The sequence below is a fragment of the Terrapene carolina genome, unplaced genomic scaffold, assembly GCF_002925995.2.
Source record: "Terrapene carolina triunguis isolate 2854851 unplaced genomic scaffold, T_m_triunguis-2.0 Scaffold193, whole genome shotgun sequence".
Taxonomy (NCBI): Eukaryota; Metazoa; Chordata; order Testudines; family Emydidae; genus Terrapene; species Terrapene triunguis.
In genome coordinates, this window is record NW_020664544.1 from 3,390,809 (window position 1) to 3,405,453 (window position 14,645).

At 50.9% G+C, this 14,645-nt stretch overlaps 1 protein-coding gene across 1 annotated transcript in view; it reads right to left on the reverse strand.

Annotated features, from left to right (window-relative positions):
• Positions 1-1,704: 1,704 nt before the first annotated feature.
• STARD3 (StAR related lipid transfer domain containing 3) overlaps positions 1,705-14,645 on the reverse strand; it is a 29,466-nt gene continuing 16,525 nt past the window's right edge. The window contains exons 3-14 of the mRNA XM_024210035.3: positions 10,763-10,840; positions 10,323-10,400; positions 10,174-10,227; positions 9,955-10,072; positions 8,716-8,814; positions 7,926-7,981; positions 6,902-6,994; positions 6,061-6,123; positions 5,010-5,105; positions 4,437-4,516; positions 3,893-3,997; positions 1,705-2,014 (exon numbers count right to left, since the gene is read on the reverse strand). Coding sequence (XP_024065803.2) covers positions 1,705-2,014; positions 3,893-3,997; positions 4,437-4,516; positions 5,010-5,105; positions 6,061-6,123; positions 6,902-6,994; positions 7,926-7,981; positions 8,716-8,814; positions 9,955-10,072; positions 10,174-10,227; positions 10,323-10,400; positions 10,763-10,840 — 1,230 coding nt within the window. The remainder of the gene's footprint in view (positions 2,015-3,892; positions 3,998-4,436; positions 4,517-5,009; positions 5,106-6,060; positions 6,124-6,901; positions 6,995-7,925; positions 7,982-8,715; positions 8,815-9,954; positions 10,073-10,173; positions 10,228-10,322; positions 10,401-10,762; positions 10,841-14,645) is intronic.

Here is a 14,645-nt window from a genome sequence, read left to right on the forward strand (position 1 = left end):
AATGATCAGTGGGTCAGGGAAGCATCCAGTGCAGAGAGCCCCCCAGAGTGGGGACACCCTAGTCCCTGCCCTAAGTGACCACGACAAAGTTGGGGGTCGAGCCCCCAGGAATCCTGGGCCCAGCCTTGTTGGGGTTCCTGTCTGGCGGATTGGCGAGAATCACCGCAAAGAGCAGTGACAGCTCCCAACTGCTTCGGGCTGCTTTTGAGTGTAACTTGAAGTGTTTTGAGGTCTATAAAACCCCCGCATGGTTTGAGTCCTCAGTTGCCCTGTGCCAAACTGTGGCAGTAGCCAGCAGCAGTGGCATTCAGACTAGTCCTCACCCAACGGAGGGGGCTGAGGGCAGAAGGTGAGGCAGAGGCAGTCTGTCTCCTGTGTTTGTGCAATGCCTTGCGCAGTGGGTGCTGGTCCGTGACTGCGGCTCCTAGACGCTACTGCTACACAGATCATCAATAACAGCAATAATTCACCACGGGATCCCGCGTGGATCCCCACCAAGGCCCAGGTCAAGGGCATGCTCCAAGGCCCATTTTGCCAGCCCGTCCCTGTGGGGACTGCACGGAAGGGGCTGAGCGGGTGTTTGGTGGGAGGTCGTTCCGCAGGGTACTCTGACGTATTTGCACTGCTGTACCACCCCGGTAGCCCGTCATTGACCAGGACCCTGTGGGTCCACCTGGCTCGGTAGCCAGTCTCAGACAGTGGCTAGCCCCAGATGCCTCAGGGTCAGGCGAGAGCTGGCTAAGGGGCAATTCCGAATAGCTTGGCTGCTACCAAAGTTTCTTCCTCACAGGCAGCAGCTAGCAGGCGCTGAAGGCCTGTCTCACAGAACTGTGCAAACAGGCGATTTCTTTAGAGGCTGGACCAACTCCAGAGCCAGTTCCCATCAAGGAAACCCAGACACAAAGCACTGGACACAGCAGCCCGCGTGAGAGGCGCAGCTGTTTTTTGCTGCTCTCGGCTCTATCCCCACGTTTGATACCCCAGCAGGACGGCTGATTTTGCAAGTGCTTTTCAGTCATGTTACGAGCAACAGAATAGCCGACCGACTTCCCCTGGAGGGGGCAGGGGGAGATGGCGCAGGCCAAGCGCCCCGATGAATGAGGACTTTGTGCTGCCCTGCTGCAGCGGCGGGTTACCACGTCAACAATGTGAGTACTCAGCAGGCTGGGCCTCTTCTCACCTCCCACCAGCCCCCCGCACCGGACCCCGGCTGGCAGCTCTTTCGTATGCTGCCCTTGTCCGAGCGGACAGCAGGGAGCGAACCCAGCAGTGCAGCCAATAACTCCAGCTCGGAGTCACTCGCCGTGTTTAAGGCGCCTTGCTCCATGCGTGCAGACGCTAAGCGTGCGAGGGGAGGCTGTTTCGATTGCAGGTTACTGGCGGCAACGGACACAAAGGTGGGCAAGCTTTGGGACAGCAAGACAACTGCACGAGGACAGTTGACTTCTGGTATCCGAGCAGTACAAAAAATACAAACAATTCTTCTCCCGGCTAGTCTATTCTGCACCGAGAGCTCAGATTTATGGCCAAGATTTTTAGGAATCAGTAGTGATTTGGGGGGGCCAGTTCGGCACACCTGAAAGGGGCCAGATGTCCGAAAGGGCTCAGCACCCACCCCTGGAAAAATCAGGCCCCGTTAAAGTGTCCCAAGCTGGGTCCCCAAGATCATTTTTGAAAGCGCCCAATACACCCACGTGTCAGTCCTCAAGGGCTTTGTGGCAGGGTGTGATCCGGCTGCCTCTGGGGAACAGGCTCACGAGGAGATGGGTTTGGTTGCACCGTCTGCACCACAGGTTTGAGTTCTCCTGGGTGGGGATTAGATCTCACTGCTTGCAAATACTGGCAGAGCCGCGAGGCAGACTCTCCACCTTGTGCTCTGTGCTGGGTGCGAGGCACACGCTGACGTGGAACCCACTTTACCTTGAGCTCCGTGTTGAGGATCCAGATGAAGGTGCAAACTTTGGGATTGTTGGCACATTTCAGTACAATGAAGCCTCCTGGCCCGTTCTCGCCCCTTGGAAAAGGAAGAGCACAAAGATTGCACAGCTGTGAGGCTCTGCAGACACCATGTCACATACACACACTACTGGGCGGATACACACGCATGCAGCCTGGATCCTGAACGCGCCCATGCAGCGCAAAGACACCGGTACGTTCAAATGATCCATTACTGCACCTGGGGGCACTGAGAGGCAGGATGTCGGAGCTGGAGCAGTCCTTGGGCAAACCTAACTGGGAAACAAACCGGGAAGGAGCTCGCTAGCTCTGCTGCCAGAGAGAACGCCGCATCTTCAGCTGCCATGTGAGATTCCCGCTCATCCCACACCTTCCGCTTTTATTTCCCACGGGAAGAGCTAAGCGAGGTCCAATGGCCTGTGGGAAGGGACTTGGTGGGGCCTAGTAGGCGTTTCCACATCACAACATGCCCTGCTACCTCCACTGGCACCAGCAGAGACACAGACATAGGGAGGCGTCTTCTCGGCCCATCCATACCTGCTGGGGGCGCTATGGCAGGATTAGCTCACATTGGCAAATGCTGCCTTGCAGTCCTGCTGCTTGGGCTCTGCTCTGCAGACAGAGAGGGCCTTCAGTCTCCAGGGCAGTGGTTCTCAACCTATTTACCATTGTAGGCCGCATATGCAGCTCTCCTTGTATAACGTGGGCCACATCCACACAATATATATACTACCTGTATGGCAGGGAGGATGTCACATGGGCCACAGCTGTGTGCTGACTGGGCCGCAGGTTGAGAACCACTGCTCCAGCGGCTGTCGGTGGGGCCTGTCTCACCAGCACTGCATTTGCTGGATATTGAAAGGCAAACCCTTTTTAAATGCAGATGCTGGTGAAAAGGTCCCACGTTGCTGAGAGCTGTAGAGAGAGAAACCCTTCATGGTCAGGACAGGTACTGCAAGGGCAGCCTCCCCTTCACTGCTCTTGGTCTGCTTAGCAGGGGTAGATACCGACCGATCCCTACTGATATGTGCCAGATTTGTGACTAAGAGGCGAAAGGCCCCTATCCATCCAGATATGTTGAAAAGGAGATGCGTGTTACCACTTCCCAGCTTTGCGACGCTACGTGTATTTCTGCTGGATAGGGCCTTAAAAAGCTTCTCGAGGCCTGAAAAGCCCCAGCACCTAAATAGACTGAGGCAGTTACTGAGCCTGTGAGTTAAATGTCAATTACTTTAATCAGATTACTCAGAAAAACAAAGTCAGTCAGAGAAGCAGCTGAGCTGGTCACTAGCCACCTGAGGCACAGTCTGACTGTAACAAAGAGGCCTTGTTGGAAGAGATTCAAACCCAGATTAATGCATCACAAGGCAGCCGGCCACTGTAGTTTGGAGTAGAGAAATGCCAGAGAGCTTGGCGAGTGCTTTGAGAGAGGCGCCGTATGGAAGGGCACTCTGTTTACACCTCCTGCTCCGTCTCTCTGTGCCCTGGGCCTTTATTAAAACTAAGGCCGGGCAGGAGAGAACGAAAGGGCACATGCAGAACAAACAGCTGCTTAGTCCCCCTTTGAAGTTGCAACTGTCCCTGTGTGAGAGCTAATTCCACAGCGACGGGATGCGGAGTCGGTCAGGGTCCCCCCTACCCTGCCCCCACTGCCTCAACCCGAGCTGCTGCTGATCTCCTAAGCAACACGCTGGTTCCACACCAATTGTTCTTGAAACAAAGGAAGAGGAACACAGGAAGTAGAATACAGTTCCGCAGACAGATGGCCTGTCAGAGTTTTTGTAAAGCAGTACTTTCCTTTAAACAGTGACAAGAAACTCCCTCCCACCCTTTTTTAAACTCAAGCGTCTGTTTGCACTGATCATATAATATTATACAGCAGCGTGTGCTGTAAGAAAAATTAGACATTTCCCTGTGCCCAAATCAGAACTCTTACCTGACGTATTTGGACAGTGGAGGCTTCAAAGCGTGAGTGGTTGACATCCCTGAGGAAATATAGCGGTCTCGTCTTCTTTCAATGCGACGCACGTTTACAAAGTCCCTACGTAAATAAAGGGGAAAGCAACTGCTCTGGGGTCTGCATGGGAGCTTTAGGATGCACAGACATGGAAGGCCCAACATTCAATCTAAGCCCTATGGCAAAGGTGTGGTGAAAATATTTTAACATGGAGACACTATGTACATTTATGGTTATTAAAGGGACAGATCAGGGATTTAGTGACTCGGACAGAGGCTTGGAGCCAAGACTCCTGGTTCTTGTCCTGGCTTAGCTATCAATTTTGGCATAGGACCTTGGGCAAGTCATTACACTACATACTACACTATGTTACCCACCCGCAGGGCAGGTTAGAAGTGCCCTCTTGGACCCATTGTATGTTTCGTGCATAAGATGATGGTTGGCCTGGAGCTCCCTCACACAAAATCTCCTTGATGTATTCTAGGTGCTTGTTTGACTAGGCACCGGAGTGGAATAAACTCACCTGGGTGACACTACACCCCCTGCAGATCCTGCTGCAACATCGTAGGAGATAATGGTGTTATCTTCAACCCGCTGTAAGATCTGAGCGAAAGAAGGACAGAATAAGAGATGTTTCCCCTCACCTGCCTGTGGATCCCTACATGCCAACAGCTAGGAAATAAGGAGCCTCCCTCAAAATTGCCCATGGATCCAAAACAAGTGAAGAGCCTTTAGCGGCAGATCTGACGAATACAGGCCTTGGAGAGTCCAGCATTAGTATGACCACGTTTGCCTTCTGTCTAGCGAGCAGGCATTTCCTTCACATCCTGGACACAGCAACTGCCTAGGATGAGTAAGTGTCTCCAAGCCAGGGCAGCAAGAACGACCTTGGCTCTGCGCCTCGGCCCGCTCCCTGGGGCGTTTGGTGCAACTAGCTACTTCGGCACGTTCAGACTGCCTGGATGAGCAATGCATCGGGATTACAAATGCAGCCAACCCAGCTCCTGCAGGGCCAGGCGCTGCATGCAGCAGGCTCTGTGCTGGGAAGTTCCAGCCCCAAAGGGTTATTAAAATGCCATCTCCACAAAGCACTTACCTGGCAAGCTGCCACCGTTTTATTCCACAGGATCATCCTCTCAGGTTGGAGAATCACCTCCTGGTAGACTGTTTCAGCAGAACACTGCATGAAGGCCTGAGAAAAGGACTAGACAGTTAACAGTTTGCCCCAGTTGCCTTCCCTGGGGCGTGTATTCAACAGCACAAGATAAAGATCATTCGGGACAACCAATGGAGTGAAACAAGTGCTCATGAGAAGCGCTAGCAGAGCTACTGGCTGCAGCCAGACAGGAATAGCGTACTTCCATCCTGAACAGAACAATCCCTGCTATTCCACCCCTGGGCTACTCCGGCGTCTACCGCTTATACCGAAGTGGGCAGCTGTTTCAGGAGGTTCTCGGAAGGCTACTAAGTGTGTCAGCAAAAACGAAACACTTGCATTCATCTGCAGCCTCGGGTGGGTCTTTAGAGGCAGAGGGATAATGCAGTAACATGGGGTCACCCAGATCTCCGTTCATTAAGAGTCTTTTCATGTGCAGTTCTTGCAAGCGTGGCAACGTACGTACTGACACAAAGAAAAGTCACCACATGGGCCTTCATTAAGAGATTGCTTATAGCCCAGCCACTACAGTGAGTCACTTTCCAACATCTCTTAATGCCCGATTGCATCTGAAGTGGGATCAACCCTGATCTTGCTGGACAGGCAGTCGCCATCTTCTTGTAGTCCTGGAAGCTGGGGTTGGAACAGGATTCTTTGGTCACCTGGTCCATCTATCTGCCATTGGATGCCAGTGTATTTGTGGGGGGTTGGATTGGTCTAGTTTTGGATGGCAAGCCTGGGTGTTATCCGGGCAGTAGAACAGAGCTCAGGGTAAGAATGCAGCGGAGTTGTATCACCGGAAGTCCCACCAACCAGTAGAACCGGCTTTACAATGCCACATGTGTTGCAGTTTGACCTGTATCGCGGTAGCCACAGAAGAACATGAGTGTCCAGCTGTGCCGGGGCATTAAGCAGTTACTGCACATGGGTTATGCCCCTACAACAAAGCTGCACCTTACCAAGCAAGGAGGTAGAGGCCATAGGTCCTTACCTTTAAAATAAAGGTCTTGCCGTGGAAAGGAATTTCAATGGTGTAAACAACATCGCCAAACTCCTGTGCAAGAGACAGTCAAGTCACACTTCACATGCACAATACTTTACGCGCCTGTAAGAGCTTTCACCCCAGGATCCCCAAGCACATTTTAGACTTGTGTCACTAGCCAGGCTGCACAACAGGCAGTCCCGCTGCCATCACTAGAGTCAGCACTGAAACGCAACCCCCTCCATGGCGGGACCTTCTAAAAGTACAGCTCGACACTGTGCAGCAAGTTTAGGACAGGAAGTGAAGACTGTCTCCAGCTGCATTTTAACACACTTCCAAAAATCCAGGTGTATAGATGGCTGCAGACAGAATGCAACACGCTGTGGCATAAGCGTGACAAGACACAGAAATGGGATGAATCTGTAGCTGGATGCGTAGCAAAGGGAAGGAGTCTACTGCATGTGACAGCTCCCTTAATGCCAGGCATGGTGTTTATCAAGATGGCACCACTCACTCCCCAACAAATGCCTTTGATCCTTTCCCACTCGGTCAACCGCAGTTCCACACCATAACTGCAATTAAAGGCTAACCACACTCCTCTGCCTGCCTGTGGCTGGGGTGGTGGGGAGGGGAGACTGATGGGTTCCCTCTCCTGTCAAACACGAAGGTAATTGAACGTCTAATTAAATAAGAGGCGATTTACATTTAACTGAACTGGAATAAGATTCCTAATTCAATCATGTCATTGTAACGCTTGTTAATTTTTCCTGGTGTAACCAGGTTCTGAAAGCCCCATCGTTCTGTGCTAACCCCTCTGTGCTTTCTGCAGGCAAAGCGGGGAAATACTTGCATTGTTTTTTTCAAATTTCCAGTTTTCCTCCTGGGCGAGGATTTGATCCACAACCTCCATTGCTTCTTTGCCTTGTTGGACGTATTCCTTCTCCTAGGAGAAAAAGCAATCTATTTACTGCTCCCTTTAGTCATGATCCTGAGCGTGCGAACGAGTGATTTTGCATCCTAGTGGCTGGGCAACAGAGGAAGGGACTTTCCACTACTGTGCCTGCTACAGATATCCTCCTTTCATTCGGGTGGCAGAGGCAAGCGTGTTGCACCTAGCAGGCCCAGCTGTGTCTCTCCACAGTTGTGATACCTTTCATCCCGAGAGAGGCCCCTACCATTTTTGCCAGATGAAATGGTACAAACCACAATGAGATCACTTCTCCTCCCACTGAGCTGCAGCCACCTCTGGGGTGAACCAGCAGCTGCTTAGCTACACAGCTGTTTTGGAAAGAATGTGAAGAATCTTGTGTCCAAGTGAAACTACAGTGGGACGTTAGGGAGGTAGAAGGCTGTTACCCAAGCTGGAATTTGACAAGATAGTGGAGTCAATACCCCCTTCCTCCTTCAGCAAAGTCACCATGTAACCAGTAAGAGCAAAGGAAACTGGAGGGAGCAGGAAGGAGATGAGCTGCTGTCAGGGCCACAGACGCCTTTAAAAGCCAACTACAGGAGGGGCGTGAAGGGGAAAGGAACTGATGCTGCACATGAGGGGTGACTGGATACTGAGTCAGAGCAGTTTTTCCCAGAGCACATGAGCAACATCGCTTGGCTAGGGGAATGATTTGCCCATGTTTCTTGGCAGCAAGCAACATATTTCGTGACCTTCAGTTCTGAGAGGAGAAGAAGAAAGATTCTGTCCCCTTTCACCCCCTCGATTTATTCAGCACCCTGATGGGTACGTGCTGGTGTAATTAGCTGACCCTCATGTCAACATGCATTGGGCAGCTATCAGAGCCAGACACTGAGAGATGCTCGGAACTAACAGTGGCAAAAGTGGGTCTCTAAAATGGCAAGATCACCGCTCCTCCATTTACCTGGGCTGTTAACGCTTTCCTCCCCACACCTTCTTCATCAGACTCGTTGTCCGATCCTAAAGAAAGGTACAGAGTTGGGAGGAAGCTAGAGATCCTGCTGGTATGATTTTATGAAGGGGAGGGCCCACATCAGGTCAGCCCTCCCTCCCACCCCACCCCACTTCATCCTCCAGATGCACAGATTCATGCAGGATAGTCTGTGTGTTCTCTTACAGGAACAGCGACAGTGGTTACAATGGGAAATGTGCCAATCCCCCTGCCCCAACGCAGTCCCCTCTGAAAACGCACCAAAGCCACCAGGTGAACACCTTTTTTTGCAGCAAGTTATGCAGTTCACACTAGCTCTTTGGGTGTCCAGGGTGAGGCCTTTGTTCTTCCCAGAGCAACCTCCGACTGCATTTCAAACCCTGTGTCCTGAGGCCTGGAGCTTTGGTTTAAACACAGCTGAGAATGGATTTTGGTAGCACAGGAAAGTCAGGCATCAAATGCAAAGTAAGTGGCTATTTCTCCACCTCCTGACAATCGCTTTCTGACCCCACAGCTGGGCACAAAAGCAGCTACGCAACATAACCTTCCCCCGACACTGGAAGCAAAGGGGAGTTCGCCGCATTGTGCTGTAACAATGCTCAAAAGGTCGGTCTAATTAGGCACAGCTCAGCGAGGAACTTCGAGAGGCAATAACAGGGAAAAGGAAACCCAGGGGATCCTGCAAGCGGAACAAGCTGAGAAAGCAACTCAACCCACATACAAAGGTCACCGCATGCCAAGAAGAGGCAAAAACATTCGTCACCTGCAAAGGACTCCGGAGGGGAATAGAACTGCCCGTCAGAGAGGGCTCCGGAATAGAGCAGAGGGCCCCGGGAGGCTGCGGCCTGCGCTGCCAAGTACCCTAGGGAACCAAGAGACACAAAGTGTAAATATATACAGAAGCCAGAGTTTACTCCTAACATTCATCCAGGTTAAGCTACCCCAGTTAACTAACGCTTGGAACACAGCTCTGTACTGGGACCCACAGCCCAGCCTAGAAGGAGCTTTCAATCCCTGTTCCCTCACTTTTCATTTGAGACACAGCACTTTATCTGCATGGAGATCAATGAACTCTTTTGCCTGTCAAATCCAAAGGTGATTAAGCGCCTAATTAAATAAGAGCTTTCCCTCGAAGCAATCCAGAACACGCTCTTAATCCAATAGAGGCATTAAACACTTGCTCATTTTTCATCTTAAAACCTCCTCACAAGACCCAAACGTCCTCTGGTTTTTCCCAGCCCATCGATGCATTTGTGATCAAGTCTCACTCGACAAATTCTTCCTGGTTTAGACGCCATTCCCCCCCCCCCCACACACACACTCTACCCGTTTGGAAGACAAGAGTGAGATGAGAAGCTCCTTTGGAGAGCTACAGGTCAGAGTGGGACCCTGGGCTCAGCACGTGGGCCTGATTTTCAGTCAGGGTCAGCACCCTCCACTCCCACTCGCGTCCATGGGACCTGTGGGTGCTCAGCACCTTGGAAAAAGTCCTAGCGTTTGAGGCCAGAAGGGCCCATTCGATCATCCAGCCTGAACTCCTATATAGCCCAGGCTGGAGAATTTCTGTCAGTCTCCCCTGTGCTGATCCCAACAACAGGGGGTTGGCTGAAGCATCTCTTCCAGAAGGGCGCACGGTCTTGACTTCAAGAGATGGAGAATCCAACTCTCCCCTTGGGAGATTGTGCCAGTGGCTAATGACCCTCACTGTTAAATGTTAAGGCCTTATTTCTAATTTGAATTGGCCCGACTTTAAACTTCCAACCACTGGCTCTCATTCTGCCGCTCTCCTTTACCGTAAGGGTCCTTTTAGCAGCTGGGATTGTCTCCCTGGGAAGGCATTTCTATACCATAACCAAGTCAGCCGAGGCAACTGATCTCCACAACCTGCCTGGAGATAACTTCTAATCCTGGTTCCCCTTCCCACACACCACTGGGTGACAAGCTGCTGCCAAAGCCCCGGCCGGTTTGTTTGCTCCAGCCGCAAAGAAGGAAAGTGACTTACATCGTTCCTCTTCCGCCTCCTGAGATAGGACTTTAAAATCCAGGAACCAAGTTTCTAGCCAGGCGATAACGAAAGAGACGATGGGAAGTAAGTACCCAAAAGCCCCCTTGGCTAGCAGCTGGGGGAGGAAAAGAAAGCCACAGGGCGTTTACACAAGCTGGGAAGTCACAGCATGAGACAAAACAAAATCTCCCATTAGAGCCCTTGAGAGCAACTGACCTCAGAGAGGATGACCTTCACGATGAGGAAGGCACTGGACACCAGTGTAGTGAACTGGAAAAGGGAAGACAGTTACACAAATCTACATGCCAGCTTCAGTTTAGAGAGAAAAAGTCCAATACATCAACAACAGGAAATGGATTCCTTACCGCGATGACCCACCAGTGGCGCAGTTTTAAGAGTGCATAGCCCAGAAGTAACACAGAAAACCGGAAAAAAGCCAAGACCTTTAAAAAACAAAAAAGGCACAGATAAGGAGAGAGTCATTACTATTTCCATGTTTCAGAGTAGCAGCCATGTTAGTCTGTATCCGCAAAAAGAACAGGAGTACTTGTGGCACCTTAGAGACTAACACTGAACATGCAGGGTGCCGCACAGACAGAGCAAGACACAGTAAGATCTTCAGGGCACGGACTATCTAAATGGTCAAGACAAGAGGTGGGAGGGGAACGAACGGCCCAAGGTCCCTCAGCAGGTCAGTGCAGAGCTAGGCACAGAAACCAGGGCTTCTGAATTCTCTATCCCTTAAGCCACCTTGCCGCTATCTTAGAGAGAAATGTCTTTCCCTTTGGCTGTTTAGCATACTTACAAATATATCAAAGAATGAGGTTTTAAACCGGTACTCAATGATTTCGCTCTCCAAGTTCTTCTGAATGCCATCCTTGGTCTGAGGGTTAGAGAGAATGGAAACAGAGATGTTGAGTGCAGAGATAAACTAAAGAGGATAAAAACCAGACAGTTCTGTTTAAACATTAGTCAGCTCAAGTTAGGTATCAGGGTTGTCTGCTGAATGCATCAGTGGACTCATCAAACGTTTAGCCATGAATGTATGCAACACTCCACTTCACTTCCATTTCACTGTCTGTTTCACACCCAAGTAACACAGAGCAGAAGCAGCATGTAAATGCATTAAGAAAGTGCTTGAGTACTAGAAAGTATTGAAAAAACACCCACTGATTTAAAAAAATCTCAGACACTGAAAAATAGCTTCCTTAAGAAAACTGCTTTTGTGTCTTTTTTCCACTTGGTTCCTGATGCTAACCAAGGACCCCTTGCAATCCCACACCCACGGAATACGCAGCCACTTTGACTTGTAGGATTTCAAACAAACATTTTCTTTTCAGATCCAGTTATTGGAAGTGTGCTCTGAATGGAATTGAAAAAAAATAACTGGTTTTCTTAAAGGACCATTGACTAAGAAAGAACTCGGAAGGTTGTATGATTGATGTTGCTTCCACAGAATGCTGTCTACATAAATATTCCTTTTCTTTTACAAGTTATTCCATACAAGATCTCTTCAAGACTACTTCAGATCTGTTCTCGGACGCTCTCTCTTAACAGGCATTCAGTCAACTCCCAGCTAAATGTGCTGTGGCTCGAGGCAGACGGGAAAAAAGGAAGCCTATTCATTCTGTATAGGAATGCTATTAATGGTCTAGCATCTATTGTGTCAAAATGACTCTGCTTCAGAGCATAGTTAAGGGCCTGTCAGTGGGATTTTTGTACCACAAATCCTATTTTTAGAGGCTTGGAACTGTGGCTTATGAGGGACTAGATGGTTCAGGTAATTGGAACCAGCCTTTCACCTTCAGGCTATTGGGTGGAATACAGCCCAGCTGGACTGGAAGTTGTTACAATCTGACAGCTGTTTCATGGTCTATGAAAAACCAGTCGGTGGGTCTTCGTCCATAGCGGACAGCCATTCGCATCCTAAAATCCGCTGCTGTAACGCGTACCCGTTTGGTGGAGGAGAGGCCAAGGACTGACTAGGCAGCCATCAAAAAGCATTCCCTATAGATCAGGGCTGGGGCACATCGGAGGAGAGCAGTGGTTCTGCACTGCTGCTGTCATGCTGTATCTGTTCTGTGGCGAGAGGAGTTCAGTCTCCAGGGCTGGCAATCCAGCAGGTTTCACAGAGCTGCAGCTTAAAAATTCATTCCACGACTGAATTTGACAAGAGATCTCACCCCCGGAGGGAAGGGATGAGGGCTTTGGGCTAAATTTATTGGAAAAAAATGAAAGTTTAAACAAACATCGCTGCCCTGAACAAACAAAAGAGACCGTTTGGGGAGTTCCTTTAACTCAGAAATGGATGTGCTTGGACAATTCAAGTTTGCAGGTGACTGGTGCACTTAACGAGAACTGAAGGAGTTGCCAATATTGCAACAAGCGAGCGTTTGAGTGTTTTAGAAGCATGAGTCACTGCACAAACGTGGTCATTTTCACAGCAGTGCAAATGAGCCTTCTTAACATTTCCAAACATACAGCTTCTGGGTCAAGGCCCATAGGTTACCAGTTCGTCTCAATTCAGGGCAACTCACGAGCTAACATAGTTGTGAGCAAAACGGGAGCATGAAATATAATTTGGTAGCTTGGACACTAGTTTTACTTCCATGAGTCACGATGCAAATCAAAATACAAAAGACCCCTCCCACCAGCCCCGGAGGAGGGCAATCCCACAGGATCAAGGGGATTCACAAGAGGACAGGAAACCACAAGGGGTTTCTACTGTAACCCATTGGCCCTAGTGGGACACTGGCTGTTAATTTCCTTGCTGCTGCGGTTCCTAGACAGACCCTCAGTACTACTCACATCATTTCTGGGGGGTGGCGTGAACTGAACTGCGGACTGAGATAAATGGTTAAGTGCAGACTCTGAACGAGGTAAACAGGACATGAAGATAATAGCTGATATGTCCTCAGGGATCCAGTCATAATAAATAAGGCCAGACCGGTGAGGGCTGCACGTAGAATTGGAGATGCATCTCTGATCATCTCCCTTCTGTTCCTACCAGAACAGGCTAGAACAGCAGCACATGCAGCTTCAAAGCCCAATCGCAAATGTGTGAGCAAGAAGTCTCTCCCTGCAAAACGTGACAACACCGTTACCTGGCAGAGGGCAGGGAACAACACAACCTGAGACACAGGCAGTGGCCAGCAAAAAGTCCATCAGTTCCCCTTTACTAAGGGGGACACAGTAGAGGAGGTTGGTCCGAACAGACCCGCTGCTCAGACTGAGCAATGCAGGTATCCACAGGAGCTCAAAACAGACTCGTTTCCAGCTGGGATGGAGGCACCAGGCTGTTGAGATGCTGCTTTCCTGACCACTTATTAATATCACAAGCAAGGTCACGGTGACATTCTGTCCCTTGGGGGAGTACCCTGTAACCCCCATGTTCCTCATTTATATACAATTGTGATCTTGCATATAAAGCATATAAACCATGTAGAGGTGTCACTAAAACATGCTGTAAGTTGGGGGAATCAGCCAGATATTAGCTCCCCAGAGGCAACAGCAGGGAAAGTGACCCACACCCGAGCGGGGTGTCAAACACCCCATCACCAGCCATTGTCCAGCAAGGGAACTACAATTCAATGACTCACCTGCACGAGACCACACCAGGGGAATTGCTCAACCTTGCCTGGAGACCCAGCAATGCCCCCCAGACATGCCTGGACTTGTGCGTTCCCCAAGCACGTGGGACTGAGGGTATAAAATACAACAGAGCAGGCCCATGATTCGCCTTTCTCCTGCCCCTACCCATGCTGCAAGCAACAAGGACACTGAGAAGACTTAAGCAGAGGAGACTGGCCCAGACTTTAAGGGTGAAATCTGTATACTATGAACTGCAGTATCCAGTGGGTGAGAAAGACTGCTTCATCTAGATGTTACCCAGTCTAATAGGGTTGAGGGTTTAGACTGTGTGCTTATATTTTCTTTTCTTTTGGTAACTGACTCTGACTCTTTGCCTATCACTTAAAATCTATCTTTTGTAGTCAAATTTGTTTTACTGTTGATCTTTACCAGTGAGTTTGTATGAAGTGTGTGGCAAACCGGCTCAGGTTTTGCGAAGGCTGGTGTATCTCCACTTTCCATTGATGAAGTGGTGAACCAATTAATAAATTTGCACTGCTCATCTTGAGCAGTGCAGGACGGTATATTCCTGAGGTGCAAGGCTGGGAGGATTTGGCTGGTGCCTTTTCCTGTGCGATTCATGAGTGGCTCTGGGAGCAGTCATGCAATCTAGCTGGGTGTTGGGTCTCCACGTGCAGTTGTGCTGAGTGATCCCAGCGCCTGGAGGGGTTGATGCTGGTCACTAGCAGGGCCGGCTCCAGGCACCAGGCACCCAAGCTGGTGCTTGGGGCGGCACCTGGAGGGGGGCAGCACGGCGCTCCGGCCGCCGGGGAGAGCGGGGCCACAGCCGGGCTCGCCGCCCTCCCCCCCGGCGCTCTGGCCGCCCTCCCCCCCGCGCCCTCCCCCCGGGCTTGCCGCCCTGCGCTCTGGCCGCCGGGGGGAGAGCCGAGCCCCAGCCGGGGCTCGCCGCCCTCTCGCCGCCCTGCCCCCAGCGCTCTGGCCGCCGGGGGGAGAGCCGAGCCCCCGCCGGGGGGAGAGCCGAGCCCCCGCCGGGGGGAGAGCCGAGCCCCCGCCGGGGGGAGAGCCGAGCCCCCGCCGGGGCTCACCGCCCTCCTCCC